Consider the following 14,887-nt stretch of genomic DNA (forward strand, 5'->3'; position numbering starts at 1 on the left):
AACAATTTTCTTCACACTCGCGCCCGCAAATTAGGTATGAATAGGGACGAATCTGATGTCAACATAGATATCGCAACAAACAAGTTAAGGACAAAAGTGAAATACCCAAGGCCATCCAAGAAAGCCGCTAGCAGCAGAAACACGACTTACCGCCTCCGTGTCCCCCAGTGTCTATCTGCGCTGCTACTGGTTGTTGTCGCTGTGGTGTGTTGGGCTGTTGTGTATTGGGTTGCTGTGTATTGGGTTGCTGTGTATTGGGTTGTTGCGTATTGGGGTCCTGTGGATCATCGTCGGAATATTCAGCACGTATAATGTCTGAATCGTCATCGGCAGGAGCACCCGCTGCAGCATTACGCTGAAGATATATGAATGAGACGCCCAAGAGAGTGATAAAATCGACCGATCGCACTTTTTGACCCCACGCAAAAGGAACATCGACGACGGGTGGTGCTGCATGATCGGGTCTCCAGGTGAATAGGTGTCGTATATGGGCTTTGAAGGTGGTGAGAGCAGCGGCAGGTGATAGGGTGGTGGGCGGTGCAGATGTGGGTGCAGGTGCAATAGGTAGAAGTGGGCGCCTTGTCACAGTGAGCCGCAGTTTCTTGAAGCGTCCCGGGCGCTGCTGAGGTCGTGGTCTGGAAATTTGAGAATGCTGCAATGAATAACATGAGAGAGAGAAATGAAGGATACGCTGATGCACCCACGCCATGCATGCTCCGGAAGAAACCAGGTTCTACATCATAGCCATCTTGATCTTGCCCGGGGATCTCAGCCTACATAATTTAGGTCAGTAACAACAGGGATGAGAAAGGAAGTACATGCGCCAAGAATAGGGTCATCACGAGGAGCAAGCGCGCTACATTGTTCCCGGAAGTCTGAGTGAGATGCGGGTGAGTATGATAGCCTCCAGAGGGACTCAAGATCCCAGCCAAAGAGCTGAATGAAGCACTCAGTTATGAGAAAATTTTCGGACGCATGATGTCAACGTACCATAATCAAGTCCCCGTACAGATCATGGATGATTTTTGATGGGAACGTGCTGGAGTTGACAGCAGCGGCGAAGTGGTCAGCAGCTTCGTCGTGATGCGCGCCATCCAAGGCCTCGGTTCCGAGCTGAACGCGTAGATATGCCTAATGTGTGAGTTGCAGGGATCAGTGTCGATGGCTGAGTTTAGCCGCATGATACTTACTTCCACGACACGACACGTGAGAAGATCAGAATTCAGACATGCGGCAGCTAGCTCTTTGATGAGCAGCATCGCCTCATCACGTTGATCTGCATTGAAGAGGGTGATGGCCTAAAATGCGAAATGGAGCAGAGAGCATGTGAGACGAACTCGGCCTACCTTGATCAAGAGAAGCAAATGTATGTTTTCTGAATCTTGGTTCGTGAACATGGATGCAACATCAAATGCTACCCTTGAGTCCCGGACACGGCCTTGTCCACAGAGGGCAATGCCCTTGGAGATATAGCCTATCAATGAGCGCTGAATGCTGATAGACTATGTTACGGACAAAAGTTAGCCTCTCGTAACAAGGTCATAATCTATTTAGTCGGTATGACTCACCTTGATTGCATCCTCGAGGGCGCGGTCCCAGTCTTTTTTTCGCGCCATAATGAACGAGCGATTAGCATAGGAGGTATAGTTGTTGGCGTCGGCGTCAATCTCTTGCGTGAGCAGTTGTTCAGCGGTAGACAACTCCCCAGTTAAGCATGAATCACGGGCTGTTGCCGCGATAACGAAGATCTGCATATTATAGGATGCTTGACTTGCGTGACACGAGTCAAGGATGGAAACTAGCGCGCACGTTTGAATGAAAACCCTTGCGTACTTCCCACTCTGAGATCTTATTTTGGTCTCCGCTGAGAATGCTATTGCCGTCAATAGAGAAAGTGAGCCATTCCTGGATGGATGAGTGCTCGAAGATGGCAATGGTTTGTCGATCTGAGAGGCGCCAGAGACGGACGTGGTTGTCTTCGGATGCGGAAGCAATGAGCGTGCTAGCAGGATTGACGGTGATGGCGGTAATGGTCTTAGTATGGCCAACACTGTGGGTAGTAGTTTAAATGAAAATCACTGGAAAATGCGCTGATGCTGAATGTTTCAGAGTAACTTCCTCTGAAACTGCATGCAGTTAATTTCATTGGAGCGCTGATTCTGAATTTCAGCTGATCACCCTCAATTCAGCACCATCCTTTCAGTAGAAAATTTACTGAATCAAATTCAACCTCCATACGAGTCGGGATGCTAATTTGTTTAGTGTTCAGGACTTAGTGAAATTTTTTCATTTTCTATGTGACCGTACTTTGGTATATATTGCTATTAGTATGAGGATATACCAATGGTCTCGTGGGTTAGCGGTAACGATGCTCTAATTGTCCTCGCTTTGGTCTCGTCAAAATGCAGACAAACGAGGAAATAGCCAGCAAGTCGGGGACCCCGTTGTGCGGACAAGGGGTCCCCAGTAAATTCGGACCCAATCCCGAGGCAGTACCTACATACAAACGCCAGGTACATATAGGTAGAAGGGCGGGAAATGGGTGGGTGCGCAAATAATATGCTAACGATACGAGTAAATCGAGTGAGTATAGACTAGAACGAGGGACTCGTCTCAGCGTGTGTTAGGATAAACGCTAATTGCATAAGTACCTAGAACGAGGGACTCGTCTAGAGTACATCAGTAAAGAGTAGTAGTCTACAAGAACAAGAACATACCTCAGCGTGTGTTAGGATAAACGCTGAGGTGATATATGTGCGCGGGCCTCAATACTAAATATGATTACGTAACGGGGGGCTGAGTGTCGATGGTGAATCACTATACAGTACCAAGAATCAAAGTAAGTACGAAATGGGAAGTACTATAGCCAATATGCCAATACACCCCCTCACCGAGACACCAGCTGCAAGCCGGAGAGGTGCTTCAAAAAGAGAGGACGAGCCAATGCTTTGGTCAAGATATCTGCCGTGTTGCGGTGCGAAGGAAGCCATTTGAGAAGGAATGTCCCTTTGGCGATGTGCTCGCGAATAAAAAGGTAACGGACGTCGATATGTTTCGATCTGATATGATTGCGGGCTTCTGTGGACAAGGCAATTGCGCCTGTGTTGTCCATTTCGATGATGACAGGGAGTGGAAGGGGGAGATGGAGTGCGGTGAACAATGATGTGAGCCAGAGCCCTTCCTGAATGGCGTGCGTCATTGCCATGTACTCGGCTTCGGTCGAGGAGAGCGCATGAGTCGTCTGTTTCTTTGAAACGTGAGTGATGAGACCGCCACCATAGTACCAAGCGTATCCGGAGATGGACAACCTATCTTCAGGTGCACTGGCCCAATCCGCATCGCAGAATCCATGTAGGTCTTCATCCGCTCTCTCCCCTCCATACTGTAAGCGAAGATTGATGGTTCCAGAGAGATAGCGCAATAAGCGCTTGGCGGCTGCATAGTGTGAAGGGAGTGGAGCGGCATTATGTTGAGCGAGCGAATTGACTGCAAAGGAGATGTCGGGGCGAGTGCAAATCGCGAGATAGAGCAGTTCACCGATTAACTTGCGATAGCGTGAACCAAGGTTGGTGATGGTGGGATGAGCATCAGTGGGGCGTCCGAAGGGGTAAGTTGGGTCCAGTGGTAGGAGGACAGGGTTGCATTCAAGTAAGTTGTACTCGTCGAGGAGGTATGTTATATACTCCCCTTGATGCATCCAGAGTCGTCGCGAGAGTCGATCTCGCTCGAACTGAATCCCTAGGAACTTTGTTACCTCCCCCAGGTCCTTGATGCCAAATCGCGAGTTCACCTTGAATTTGACGTAGGTGAGGAATTTCGGTGAGTTGGATGTTCCGAGGCTGTCGTCGACGTGCCAACCAATGATGCAGAAGGTTCGTATCCCGGTGGAGGTGTCAGTGCGATCGAAGATGAATACGGCATAGTCGACGGCACAGCGAACAAACCCGAGCTCCTCCATAACGCTCCTCACCTCCTCATACCACTCCATGGCTGACTGCTTCAAGCCATAGATGGTGCGCAGCATCCTCCACACGATAACCTTCCAATCGCCGTCCTCAAAGCCCTTCGGTTGGCGCATATAAATCTCCTCTTTTAACACCCCCCAGAGGAATGCCCGTCGTGCGTCAAAGCTCTCCAGGTTCCAGTTGTTTTTGCAAGCGACTGATGCGATGACGCGAAGAGACGCGGTCTTGAGGACTGGAGCGAATGTAGCACTATAGTCGATCCCGGGGATTTGAGAAAAGCCTTGAGCTACGAGGCGAGCCTTGAAGGATGAGCCCCCCTTATTGTCGTCCTTGAATTCCAGTACCCATCTGTTTCCTATTGCCTTTCGTCCTTCTGGGAGCCTCGTCATCTCATATACTCTCATCTCTCGCATAATCTCAAGTTCCTTCTGCATTGCGCTCAGCCATTCAGCGCGGTCAGAGCGTAACATCGCTTCCTCAAACGTAGCCGGAGGGACTGACATGTCATAATCCTGACTTGCGGGGTCACGTCTGCGGTTACTGCGGATAGCTAAGTTGGAGTGCTCTTCGATTATTAAGTTCGCGAATGTCTCGGTGACGTCTGGATTTGCTTCCACGTGCTCGAGGTTCACCTCTTCTTCAGCGACAGTAGGAGTTGTGTCGGGCACCCCCTCAGTGAGTGCGCGTTGAGCCAGTCGATCTGCTCGGGCACGGCGCAGATCCTCAAGGTGCGCCTTTGACGTTGCAAGGTCAGCTGCCAGAATCTTCCCCCCCGGCGTCAAGACACGTGTGCGAGTGGACTTGCGCAGTGGAGCTGGAGCTGACTGTTGGATCGGGGAAGGGGGAGCTGGGAGGGGAGGTGGTGGTGCAGGTTCCTGTTGAGAGTGTGGCTGTGGGACGGCGTCCTCTTCGTCGTCATCAGAGTCATGGCTATGCGCAATGGATGGTACATTCTCGTCGAAGACCACATCACGGGAAACGAAGAACGTGCCAGTAACTGCATCTCGCAGTCGGTAACCCTTAGAACCGTCGGGATAGCCAAGGAACACAGCCTGACGTGACTGTGGGCCCAGTTTGGCCTGCAGCTCAGTAGGGATGCGGGCGAAACACCGTGAGCCAAAAATGCGTAAGTGCGAAAGGTCTGGCTGTCGGCCATTGACGATCTCGAAGGGAGTCGTGCCTGGTGGAAGAGCGCGAGACTCACTTCTATTCCACAGATAGCACACGGTCAGAGCTGCCTCCCCCCACAAGTTGGCGGGCAGACGTGCTGTCTCGAGCATAGCGAAGAGCCTGCCTTCAATGGTGCGCATCGCGCGTTCGGCCTTGCCGTTTTGCTGATGCGCATAGGGTGCCGACAGCTGCCGTTCTATTCCAGCGTCCTGGAGGGCATGCGTGAATGCGGCGTTGAGAAACTCTCCACCATTGTCCGACCTAAAAACCTTAACCTTCCTTTCCATGTGGTTCTCCCACCGCTTCCTGACGATCTGCCAGGCTTCAAGGGCCTGGTCTTTTGCTGCAAGGAGTTGCAAGTTGAGGAGATTAGAGTGGTCGTCAATAAAAACGATGAAGTAGCGTTTGCCGTGTGGTGTGACTACTGGGAAGGGTCCACATAGGTCCGAGTGCACTAAGTCCAACGGATGAGCTGCACGGGGTTCAGTAGAGGAAGGAAATGGTTTGCGTGGATGTTTGGCGATTATGCAGGGTTCGCAACGTTGAAGCGGCGTGTTTGTCTCCACTTTGACGCCGGTAGCAATGAGGTTGACACGTTTGACTGCCTCGCCGCCAATGTGGCCGAGCCTCGCGTGCCAGAGGTCCCATGTGAGCGGGGATCGCGCAAACGCTGTGATTTCACTGGTGGGTACGCAAATGGGTGGGGATAGGTGAGAGTCTGGACGAATGAACTTTAAGTCCACTGGGCACAAATTGCCGTGTAGAGGAATGTCACCAAGTGCTTCCCCTCTGAACACCAATTGACAACGCGGTGGATTCGGCCTAAAATTACATTCCCACCCTTTCTTCAACATGTGCCCAACAGATAGTAAGTTGACTAGTGCGCCTGGGGCGTGAAGACAGTTGGTGAGTCGTACTCTCCGAGTGTGCCCGTTGATTGTCAACTCAGCGAGACAGTCGCCTCGGCCAGAGGTGGGCAGTGACCCGTGGTTGGCCGTCTTGACCGTTACTGACGAGCTGCTGGAATACGTCCAGAAGTACGAGCGATCCGTGATCAAAGTGGAGGTGGTGCCAGAGTCAAGAATGGTGGACAGAGACTGTGAAACGAGGAGAGAGATGTCTTCAAGGTGAGGAGTGATCTCTTCGATGACTGCACAAGAGAGTTCGCGTCTGTGAGAGGACTCTGAAGCGAGGTTGGCTGATTGGGGATTAGACGAGGAAGAGGCGGAAGTAGCGGCTGTGTTATTGACGTTATTAGGTGTTTTGCCCTCGGTGGCATTAGCCGTAACATCACGTCGTTTCCCCGCCTTTTGTCCCCAAGTCGTTTTTCCCTCCATACCGCCACCTTGTTGCATGCAGTGATCGCGATCATGGGTGAGTGATCGGGGAAGTCCAGAACAGACCGGGTTCTCACAAGGTACGCCTCGTGGGTTCTGTTTGTGAATGCGCACGCCTGTTGCTGGATTCACCTTTCGTTCAGGAAATGAATGAGTCATGGTGTTGGCTGCATTCGCGTACTCGGATCCGGGCCTGGCTAACTTCAGTTGTCCGCACTGACGATTTGCTTCTTCAGAGAGTGACGTGGCGAGATGCTCGAACGTCATCTTGGGTGGAGGTGCAGTTGTTGACGAGGTAGGGACTGATTGATTGTTGTAGGAACCAATCGCGAGGCTTCTGAAAACAACCCATTGGGGCGAGTCTGGAAGTCCATGGAGAAGCATCCAGATCGCTTCCTCATCTGTAAATGTCACCCCCATTTCGGCGAAGCGTCTACGCCCGTTTTCGAATACACTGAGATAGCGTGAGGCATCCTCGGCGTCTTTCAACTTCTCGGTAAAAAGTTGGGTGCGTAATTCGAATTGTGAAGTTACGTCTAATCGCGCGAATCGTTTCGCTAGCATGTCCCACTGATCGCGAGCCGAGAAGCCCTCGTCGAGCATGTTTTGAACTACGGGGGAAAGCTTTCTCCCGATGATGGCCTTTGCGAGTGCGTCCTCTTTCAGCCATTCTTTTATTAATTTCCGCTCATCAGCGGTAGCCTGTCCTGCTGTTTGCGGAGCTGGTATAGTACTGGCGTATTCGGCTACGTCATTTGGATCAGTGCCAGTACTACAATGGTTCCACAGGCCTTCTCCCGCGAGCGCGAGTTTAACTGCTCTGCGCCAGCTCGGGTAAGTGTCTGCGCCGCCCAGTTCTGAGATGTGATCATATTTTCCCATCGATGACAGATAGTGATCGTGGATTCACGCAAGGTGAGATCGATAATAATAACTATTTGATTTCGATCGGTGGTTGAGCGTCCTCAACGCGTTCTGTGAGTTTAATCGTTCCTAGTCTGATTTTCGAGCTAATTAAAGCTCAGGGCTCATAACCTATAGACTAGAACGAGGGACTCGTCTCAGCGTGTGTTAGGATAAACGCTAATTGCATAAGTACCTAGAACGAGGGACTCGTCTAGAGTACATCAGTAAAGAGTAGTAGTCTACAAGAACAAGAACATACCTCAGCGTGTGTTAGGATAAACGCTGAGGTGATATATGTGCGCGGGCCTCAATACTAAATATGATTACGTAACGGGGGGCTGAGTGTCGATGGTGAATCACTATACAGTACCAAGAATCAAAGTAAGTACGAAATGGGAAGTACTATAGCCAATATGCCAATAGTGAGAAGAGGAGAAAGATAAAAACTAAGCAGCGTACCTAGTGAGACGAGTAAATCGAGTGAGAAGAGGTTAAGGAACCCCTCAGCACTCCGCCCCGCTAGACATAGACTGCGAAACTCCACTTAAGGAGGTGGCAATGAGGATTGCACTCGGCATGATCGAACGTGCCGAGAAATGCGCAGGGCATAAGCCAATGAGGCAAGGGGACAGGCCCCAACAACAGAGGTAACTATCGGGAGGACCCGAAGACGAGTCTGCTAAGGAGCACGCTCACCCAATTACCCTGGTGTAAATAAAGTTAAACTCGACTAATTGTCCTCGCTTTGGTCTCGTCAAAACACAGACAAACGAGGAAATAGCCAGCAAGTCGGGGACCCCGTTGTGCGGACAAGGGGTCCCCAGTAAATTCGGACCCAATCCCGAGGCAGTACCTACATACAAACACCATAATACCAGCTAACGAAGGGAGGGAGGGAGGGAAAGGTTAATAAAAATACATGACTGGAGATTAAATAGGAATAAGTAAAATATATGAAAAGAGAAGTAAGGACTCAGGAGTTAATGAAACGGAGACACAGGATCATGTATAGACCCATGGAAGACGAGCGCATGAAGCAGGGCAGGATTTTTGCGAACATAAATACGAAATGAGTCACTGGACCACCGACCCATGGCCTGAATGCGGTCGCCCGAAACGCCCGAGACTGCAAGTGAGGTTGCACCACCCGCCCGCAGAGAGTGACCCGATATAGAGTCGGGGAACAAAGAGCGCAGACGTGCAATGAACCATGCGCGAGTAGGAGTAGATCCGTTCTCGCGCAACCATAGGAAACTGTTAAACGGGAACAGCTTATCCCGAGATGCGAGATAAGTGAGAAAGGCTTGATGAGGATCAGCCGAGTTAGCCCGCTGAATAACGATGGTGTTGCCTTCAAAATTGATGTCAGTTTTGTGACGTCGAAGGACAAAAGAATGGTGTGTATCGGCAACAATGACGGAGGTACGCAGGGTAAGCTTTTCAATCGAACGAATAGAGGCGTTGTCAGGCCAAACAAGTTCACCGAGACGAAGTAAGCCATAGAATCCATCAAAGAGCTGAGAGATGAACAAGAGGTCGTCATGGGAAGGAGGAGCGGGAAGTGAGTCAAGTATGGTCTGCAGGTCCGCACGCGAGAGAGGAAGCTTTCGTTGGACAGGAACACCATAGCGACGTTTGGCACCACGTAAAGTGCGTGAAACCAGGCGAGAACGCTGGTTCAGACGAACTTGGGGGTAATATTCCTCCAGGATGCTGGAGATACCGGACAAGTAGTTGTCTACTGACCGAGGATTGATGTGAGCAGACATAAAGGTCACATAGAGGGAAAGCGTGTCAGCCGTAGGATCCAGAGCGAGATGATGAAGATCGCAAAAGGCCACGTAAGAGTTAACTGCCGAAGAGTAAGTTTGATTAGTGGACTTGTCAAGGGCGAGACCGAGATTGACAGAACGCTCATGAATGAGACGTTCCATCGGCCAGGCAGCTCGAAGAGGCTGCCAAGCCTCAACCGAAGACAAAGTCACTTTTTGGCTGCCCCCAGCGCAAATCGAGGGGGTTGGAACGGCATGATACGTAGCCCTGGGGAGCATTGGATTGCCTCTCCCGCACGCCAACGAGAAAGGTGATCAGCTACCACGTTATGTTGCCCCGAGATATGGAAGACCCTAAAGTCTACTTGAAAGATGAGGATGGTCTCAACGACGTCCATGAGCAAATGGTTATATCCCGGTTCTCCAGCCAACGAGTTAAACATGTAAACAGTGTTCAAACTGTCAGTGTGAACGGCCAGTTTGCCATGGGTCGGAAGACGAGTGACGGCGTCATGAATGGCAGAGGCGACACATAAGGCTTCAGTAAAGAAGATATCAGAGATAGGAAGACGTTCTGGTAATCCTGATTGGAAGGCAAGGTTAAGCGCAGGATACCAAAAGCCCATTCCGGACCCTGAGGCGTCACAGAAAACCTCAAGGACGTCAGGAGGGAGAGGGTTGAGATCCCAGGAGACAGATTTGAGGAGGTAGATACCATCCGAACGCTCGAGATGAAAAGCGGCCCAAAGGAGTTCCTCGACGACACTGTGATTAAGCCAGATCATTCCCTTAGCGTTGGATTTGCCCTTAATCTTGGCATAAACAGCCGAAAGACCTGGGCGAAGGAGCAGGCAGACGTTAAAGGCCCAGTTAAGAGATCCGGCGATGTGTTCAAAGTCGCGGAGAGTTCTCTTTTGTTTATACCTCGCGAACATCCTGAGCTCCTGGACTAACTTCTCTTTAGAATCTTCTTTCAAAGAAATCTTCATCATATTCGGGTCCACGTCGAAGCCGATGATGGGTAACGGGGACCCGAAGAGCTGTTTTCGTTCCTCGTGAGGGATGCCTAGCTCATCCCATAAGAGAAGCAAGGTGACCATTTCCGATGGAAGCATCTTTCGATACTTTACGTAGTAGGCCATATCGTCAAGCTTGGCGAAAGAGAATGAATCGTCAACGTAAATGAATGCTTGTATGAGACGGACGAAGATTGCAAGCCAGATGACGAGGGACATAAAAGCGTGGAAGATGCGCTGCGATGCCCGACCACCAAACACGTTAGCGCGATCTACCCGCCTTTCCCCATCAAATGTGACGACTTGTTTTATTTGCCAGAGGGGATGCATGGGCATATGACGATAGGCTTCGGAGACATCTGCCTTCCAGATAAGAAGAGTGTCGAAAGGGTGAGAGAGACGATATTCTCGGATGGCATCACCAAGGTCCTGAACATTGTCCAGAGTAACCCCTGCAATATCTTCTTTTGCGATCATAGAGTTGAGGGAAAATTCCCCCGCGCTATGATTAGTAACTAACCGATATTTCCCACCTTCCTTCGGTACAGCGTGAATAGGCATGCTATACATCCCGGGAAGAAGATTGGGACCGAAATTCGGTGAGTACCTCCCGACACGTTCCTCCTTCAGAATTTGATCCCGAATGAAGCTTCGTTCCGAGTCGGAAGACGGAGTGGAAGAAGGAACATCCCAAGTTGTGGGATAAGTCCCTACATGAGTGTCTGCCCAAGGCCAAAAGCCTTCGCGGAGTCCTTGGCAAACAGAGTGAACAAAAGGGAGGTTTGGATGACGAGCGTGAGTGAGTAAGGTTTCAAAGCGATCAATATCGATAGGGGTTGAAACTGAGAAGAGATGTGGGTTCTCAGCAATAGTTTTCAATGCTGCCGAATTTTCGTATTCTGAGGACAGCGGACGAGGCAAAGGTTCAGCAGATTCGGTCCACAAGGCAGTCGCACTGAGAGATTTAGAATCATTACCCCAAACCATCCGTCTCCGAAATCTTTGACCCTGCGCAATCGTTTCATTTAGCCGCCTTTGCCATTGAGCAGTATCCCCGCTGATGCCCTCCTCGACATCTACTGCAAACGTGGAAGCGGGGACAATCGGCTGACGATTTGTCGCAAGCCCCTCGGTTCCAGTTATGACATGCTTCTCCTCGACTTGACTGATCTGACCTCCCTTTCTTCCCGAAACCAGATCCCTTCGAGACGGCCTTTTCCCCTGACCCGGCACTGAGTTGGTGAAGGTCGGCGTAGGCGACCATTCCGAGGGAGGATAAGTGAGAGACTTCGAGACGTCGGAACTCAGTAATGTCGTCGAAGCGGAGATATTTTCGTCCTTCAATTTTAAGCCGACAGGCTTTGTCGAAATCAAGGATTCTGGTGTGAAGGGCGTAGTGCACGTCAATGAATAGGCTGGAGAGGTAGCGCTTGTATCCTCGTAATTCAACTTCCTTCCACGGCATGATGAAAGTAAGTGCCTCGATCCATAAGTCCGTGGCAATACTCCAATCGCCGTAGGTTTTAACTTTGTGTGTGGTGGTCGGTTGAGACACGGTGATTTCAAACCCTTTCCTGAGGGATTGGGATTGCTTGGGGTCAATGATGGTGGAGTAATGGCCGGACAACACCTTTTCAAGGTCTGGGGCGCGTCCTTCAAGTAAGAGGGTCCACTGTGACAACGGGAAGCTAGGACATCCGGGTGTAGCAGTGACCTGCCCTCTGTAATACTTGGTTTCTTCGGTCCATTCCTCGTAGCAGCCAAGGGTGAGCTCTTCAGCTCGTTTGCTTGAGACGTGACGGTAGAGCGTGGGTTCGAGCCAGGGATAAAAACAGGCTCGTTCGGTAGTAAGTTTCCGTCTCTTCCCTCGCAATACGTACTCATGCTCGTTCCCTGACTCACTACTTTCATCCTCTTCGGATAGATCTCGTCTGCGCAATCTCTTTCGCAAGTTTTTCTCTTTAGAAGTTCCCGACTCCACCGAGCCTTGTCGTGAATGGATTGAAGGCTCATTGCGGGGTTCATTCCCGTTATTGATAGCTCCTCTGACGGACGAGGACTCATCTGAGGCGTGGTCGAGTAACTCAAGGAAATGGATGAACCCCGGTTTGAAGTCGAGTTGGGTGAGTACATCTGATTGACTGATGGCGGCTTGGAGAACGATCTGAATCTCCAATAAGGCTGTTCCCTTCTCGATGGTTCCCTTTCGATAGTCATCGACGAGTTTGAGACACTGGGAGACTGAATCTTGGTTGAACTCGTGTCGGGATTCTGAAGAGGGGTTGGAAGAGAAGGTTTGGGTCGTTTCAGCATTGTCAGACATGAGAAGAAGACTTCGATGTGATTAAAATGCGCAAATAATATGCTAACGATACGAGTAAACCGAGTGAGAAGAGGAGAAAGATAAAAACTAAGCAGCGTACCTAGTGAGACGAGTAAATCGAGTGAGAAGAGGTTAAGGAACCCCTCAGCACTCCGCCCCGCTAGACATAGACTGCGAAACTCCACTTAAGGAGGTGGCAATGAGGATTGCACTCGGCATGATCGAACGTGCCGAGAAATGCGCAGGGCATAAGCCAATGAGGCAAGGGGACAGGCCCCAACAACAGAGGTAACTATCGGGAGGACCCGAAGACGAGTCTGCTAAGGAGCACGCTCACCCAATTACCCTGGTGTAAATAAAGTTAAACTCGAGTAATTGCACTTGCCTGAGAGCCAGTTCGGTAACTGCTGTATAAGCAAAATGTTCGAAATTCAGAATTGTGTTGTGGCGCAAGAATGTCGGGATGTAAACGGCGGAGTCTGGAGCCCATAATGCTATATAGATACATCAATATACTACTATAGCCCTAAAATAGGGATACATTATCCAGTCTACTTGTCCACTGTCCACACTGATATATCCAATGGTGAATCACAATAAGCAATTTTAGGCTGCAATTTTGGCTCCCCAAAGCGAAAATTCATAATATATATTCCATTTTGGTAACCTCCTCATGTCAGGCCTCCCCACATTATTCCCACACATCATATGTTCGCATTTTTCAGCCCCACAGTGTGGGAATTACCCCACAACACCAAAAACATCGCCCATTTTGGGAATCTCCACAATATCAATTATTCCCACACCCTTCCCACCTCACTGCAGCTTCACCACCACCCCACAATAGGTCCCCCTTCATATATAAGTAGTAGTTTGGTATATATATGTATATTATAATATAATAGTCCGCTTTTTTTGTTTATTTGTGTACCTGCTCCTCCTCCAGGACCCTTTCAACATAGCCTAGGGTACAGAACACTTTCGCATTTTTGCCCCTATGATAGGGAAGTGTTCTAAGGTATTCAGAACATGTTCAGGAGTATATATGAATGTATTCCCATCTTTATTTTACCCCCTGAAGCGCCCTACAACAATAGTTATAGCATATATACATAGAAATACAAAATATGTTCCCATGTGTGCATTTCCAAGTGAACAGACTTGAAAATTGTATCCCCACAATCCATTAAGCAGTAGGAACAATGTATCAGGAGACCAGGACCACAGAACAACACCCTGCTGTATGGTATACCCCCCTTCTTCTGGTGGTTTACCCCCTGTGAAATTTTTTCCTGGAAGGCTGGACCTTAGATATGGCAGGGAGTCTATTCCTATACATATGTGGAGTATATCTATCATATAGCTACCACAGGAAGCCTTTAGGGTCCTTCAATAAGAACAAAAACATAAAACATCACATATTTCACTTTTTTGATGTTTTGCACTATCTTACCCTTTCACAAATAATACAACATGCTCATATATCATTAGTATGGCATATATACATGCTTTATATACCAAAGATCAGTTCAAAATAGGCCATAGTTGTGGAATAGTGTATATACTTTCTAAATCTACTGATTAGGTTCCCATACCTTCAAAACATCGAACTTTTATAATCAGACACCTGGAGTACATTTCACATATATTCAGCATCATAGGCCTAAATGTACAGAAACATCCACCCAGATCTCAGAGCTGGGAAGTGAAATAGATCAAAATTTGAGTGTGGGAAAATTCAAATGCCCAAAACATCGAAAATGGGTAGTTTGAGGTTGAGTGGTGTGGTGTTCGGTGAACGTTCACACGAGATAGATGACTTCATCGAAGCTTAGATATCGAGCAGAAGGAACTGGCCGAACTAAGACTTGTTATTTCGGGGGAGAAGGATCAACTGCCTAGCTACACTACATATACTTGGTTTATATAGGGTAGGAGGCATCGGGAAATATAGGGTTAGAGAAAATAAAGAAGGAGGAAAACGGGTACATCAATATATCAATGCTAATCGATACAATAATTGGTGACTTAGGCGTTGAGCGCCTAAGTCTTTTTATCAAACGTCACATACGCCCTCCATCTCATCCGAGAGGAGGAGATGCTAGACTGTGAGTTCGTTTTGCGACCTTACTGGCCGACTGGAACATCAGTCATGGCAGCTCCAAACGCAGCTATTAAAACGCAAAGGGTCAGAACCTGCAAGGTGAGGAGGCTTATGACGAAGACTCTACCCAGGAACTGGTCATCAGTCATACTCCTGATCCTAGTGTCACGTTCAAGGTCGAGCTGCTCGGCAGCGGCGATGATGTCATCGACGTCGGCGCCTTGGTCTACGCTCGGTGGTTCAGAGGAGATGGGGGCAGGGACAGGCTGGGGAGCAGTCACTAGAGCAGTAGCG

The 14,887-nt window shown here is 49.4% G+C and overlaps 2 protein-coding genes across 2 annotated transcripts; both read right to left on the reverse strand.

Annotated features, from left to right (window-relative positions):
- Positions 1-20: 20 nt before the first annotated feature.
- On the reverse strand, positions 21-1,712 carry DEU56DRAFT_214588 (uncharacterized protein). Its single transcript, XM_041345103.1, has 8 exons — positions 1,569-1,712; positions 1,347-1,502; positions 1,191-1,298; positions 991-1,131; positions 823-936; positions 705-773; positions 410-652; positions 21-277 (listed from the first exon to the last, which is right to left on the reverse strand). Exons 1-8 carry the CDS (start codon positions 1,614-1,616, stop codon positions 128-130), a joined length of 1,029 nt encoding a protein of 342 aa, XP_041200978.1. The 5' UTR covers positions 1,617-1,712; the 3' UTR covers positions 21-127.
- Positions 1,713-11,187: 9,475 nt separating this feature from the next.
- DEU56DRAFT_749614 (uncharacterized protein) lies at positions 11,188-12,489 on the reverse strand (the record flags this gene model as incomplete). Its single annotated transcript, XM_041349453.1, has 1 exon — positions 11,188-12,489. The coding sequence occupies one exon, from the start codon at positions 12,487-12,489 to the stop codon at positions 11,188-11,190; it is 1,302 nt and encodes a 433-aa protein (XP_041200979.1).
- Positions 12,490-14,887: the final 2,398 nt, after the last annotated feature.

This window comes from Suillus clintonianus, assembly GCF_016758775.1.
Source record: "Suillus clintonianus strain FC179 chromosome Unknown DEU56scaffold_195, whole genome shotgun sequence".
Lineage (NCBI taxonomy): Eukaryota > Fungi > Basidiomycota > Agaricomycetes > Boletales > Suillaceae > Suillus > Suillus clintonianus.

What these genes read in the sequence shown, in the direction of transcription:
- DEU56DRAFT_214588 (XM_041345103.1), bottom strand. Translation starts at nt 1,616, where the DNA reads ATGGCGCGAAAAAAAGACTGGGACCGCGCCCTCGAGGATGCAATCAAG. An exon ending in ATTTGCTTCTCTTGATCAAG is followed by an intron (nt 1,299 to 1,346) that starts GTAGGCCGAGTT and finishes TTCGCATTTTAG; the next exon opens with GCCATCACCCTCTTCAATGC. An exon ending in TCACGTGTCGTGTCGTGGAA is followed by an intron (nt 1,132 to 1,190) that starts GTAAGTATCATG and finishes CTCACACATTAG; the next exon opens with GCATATCTACGCGTTCAGCT.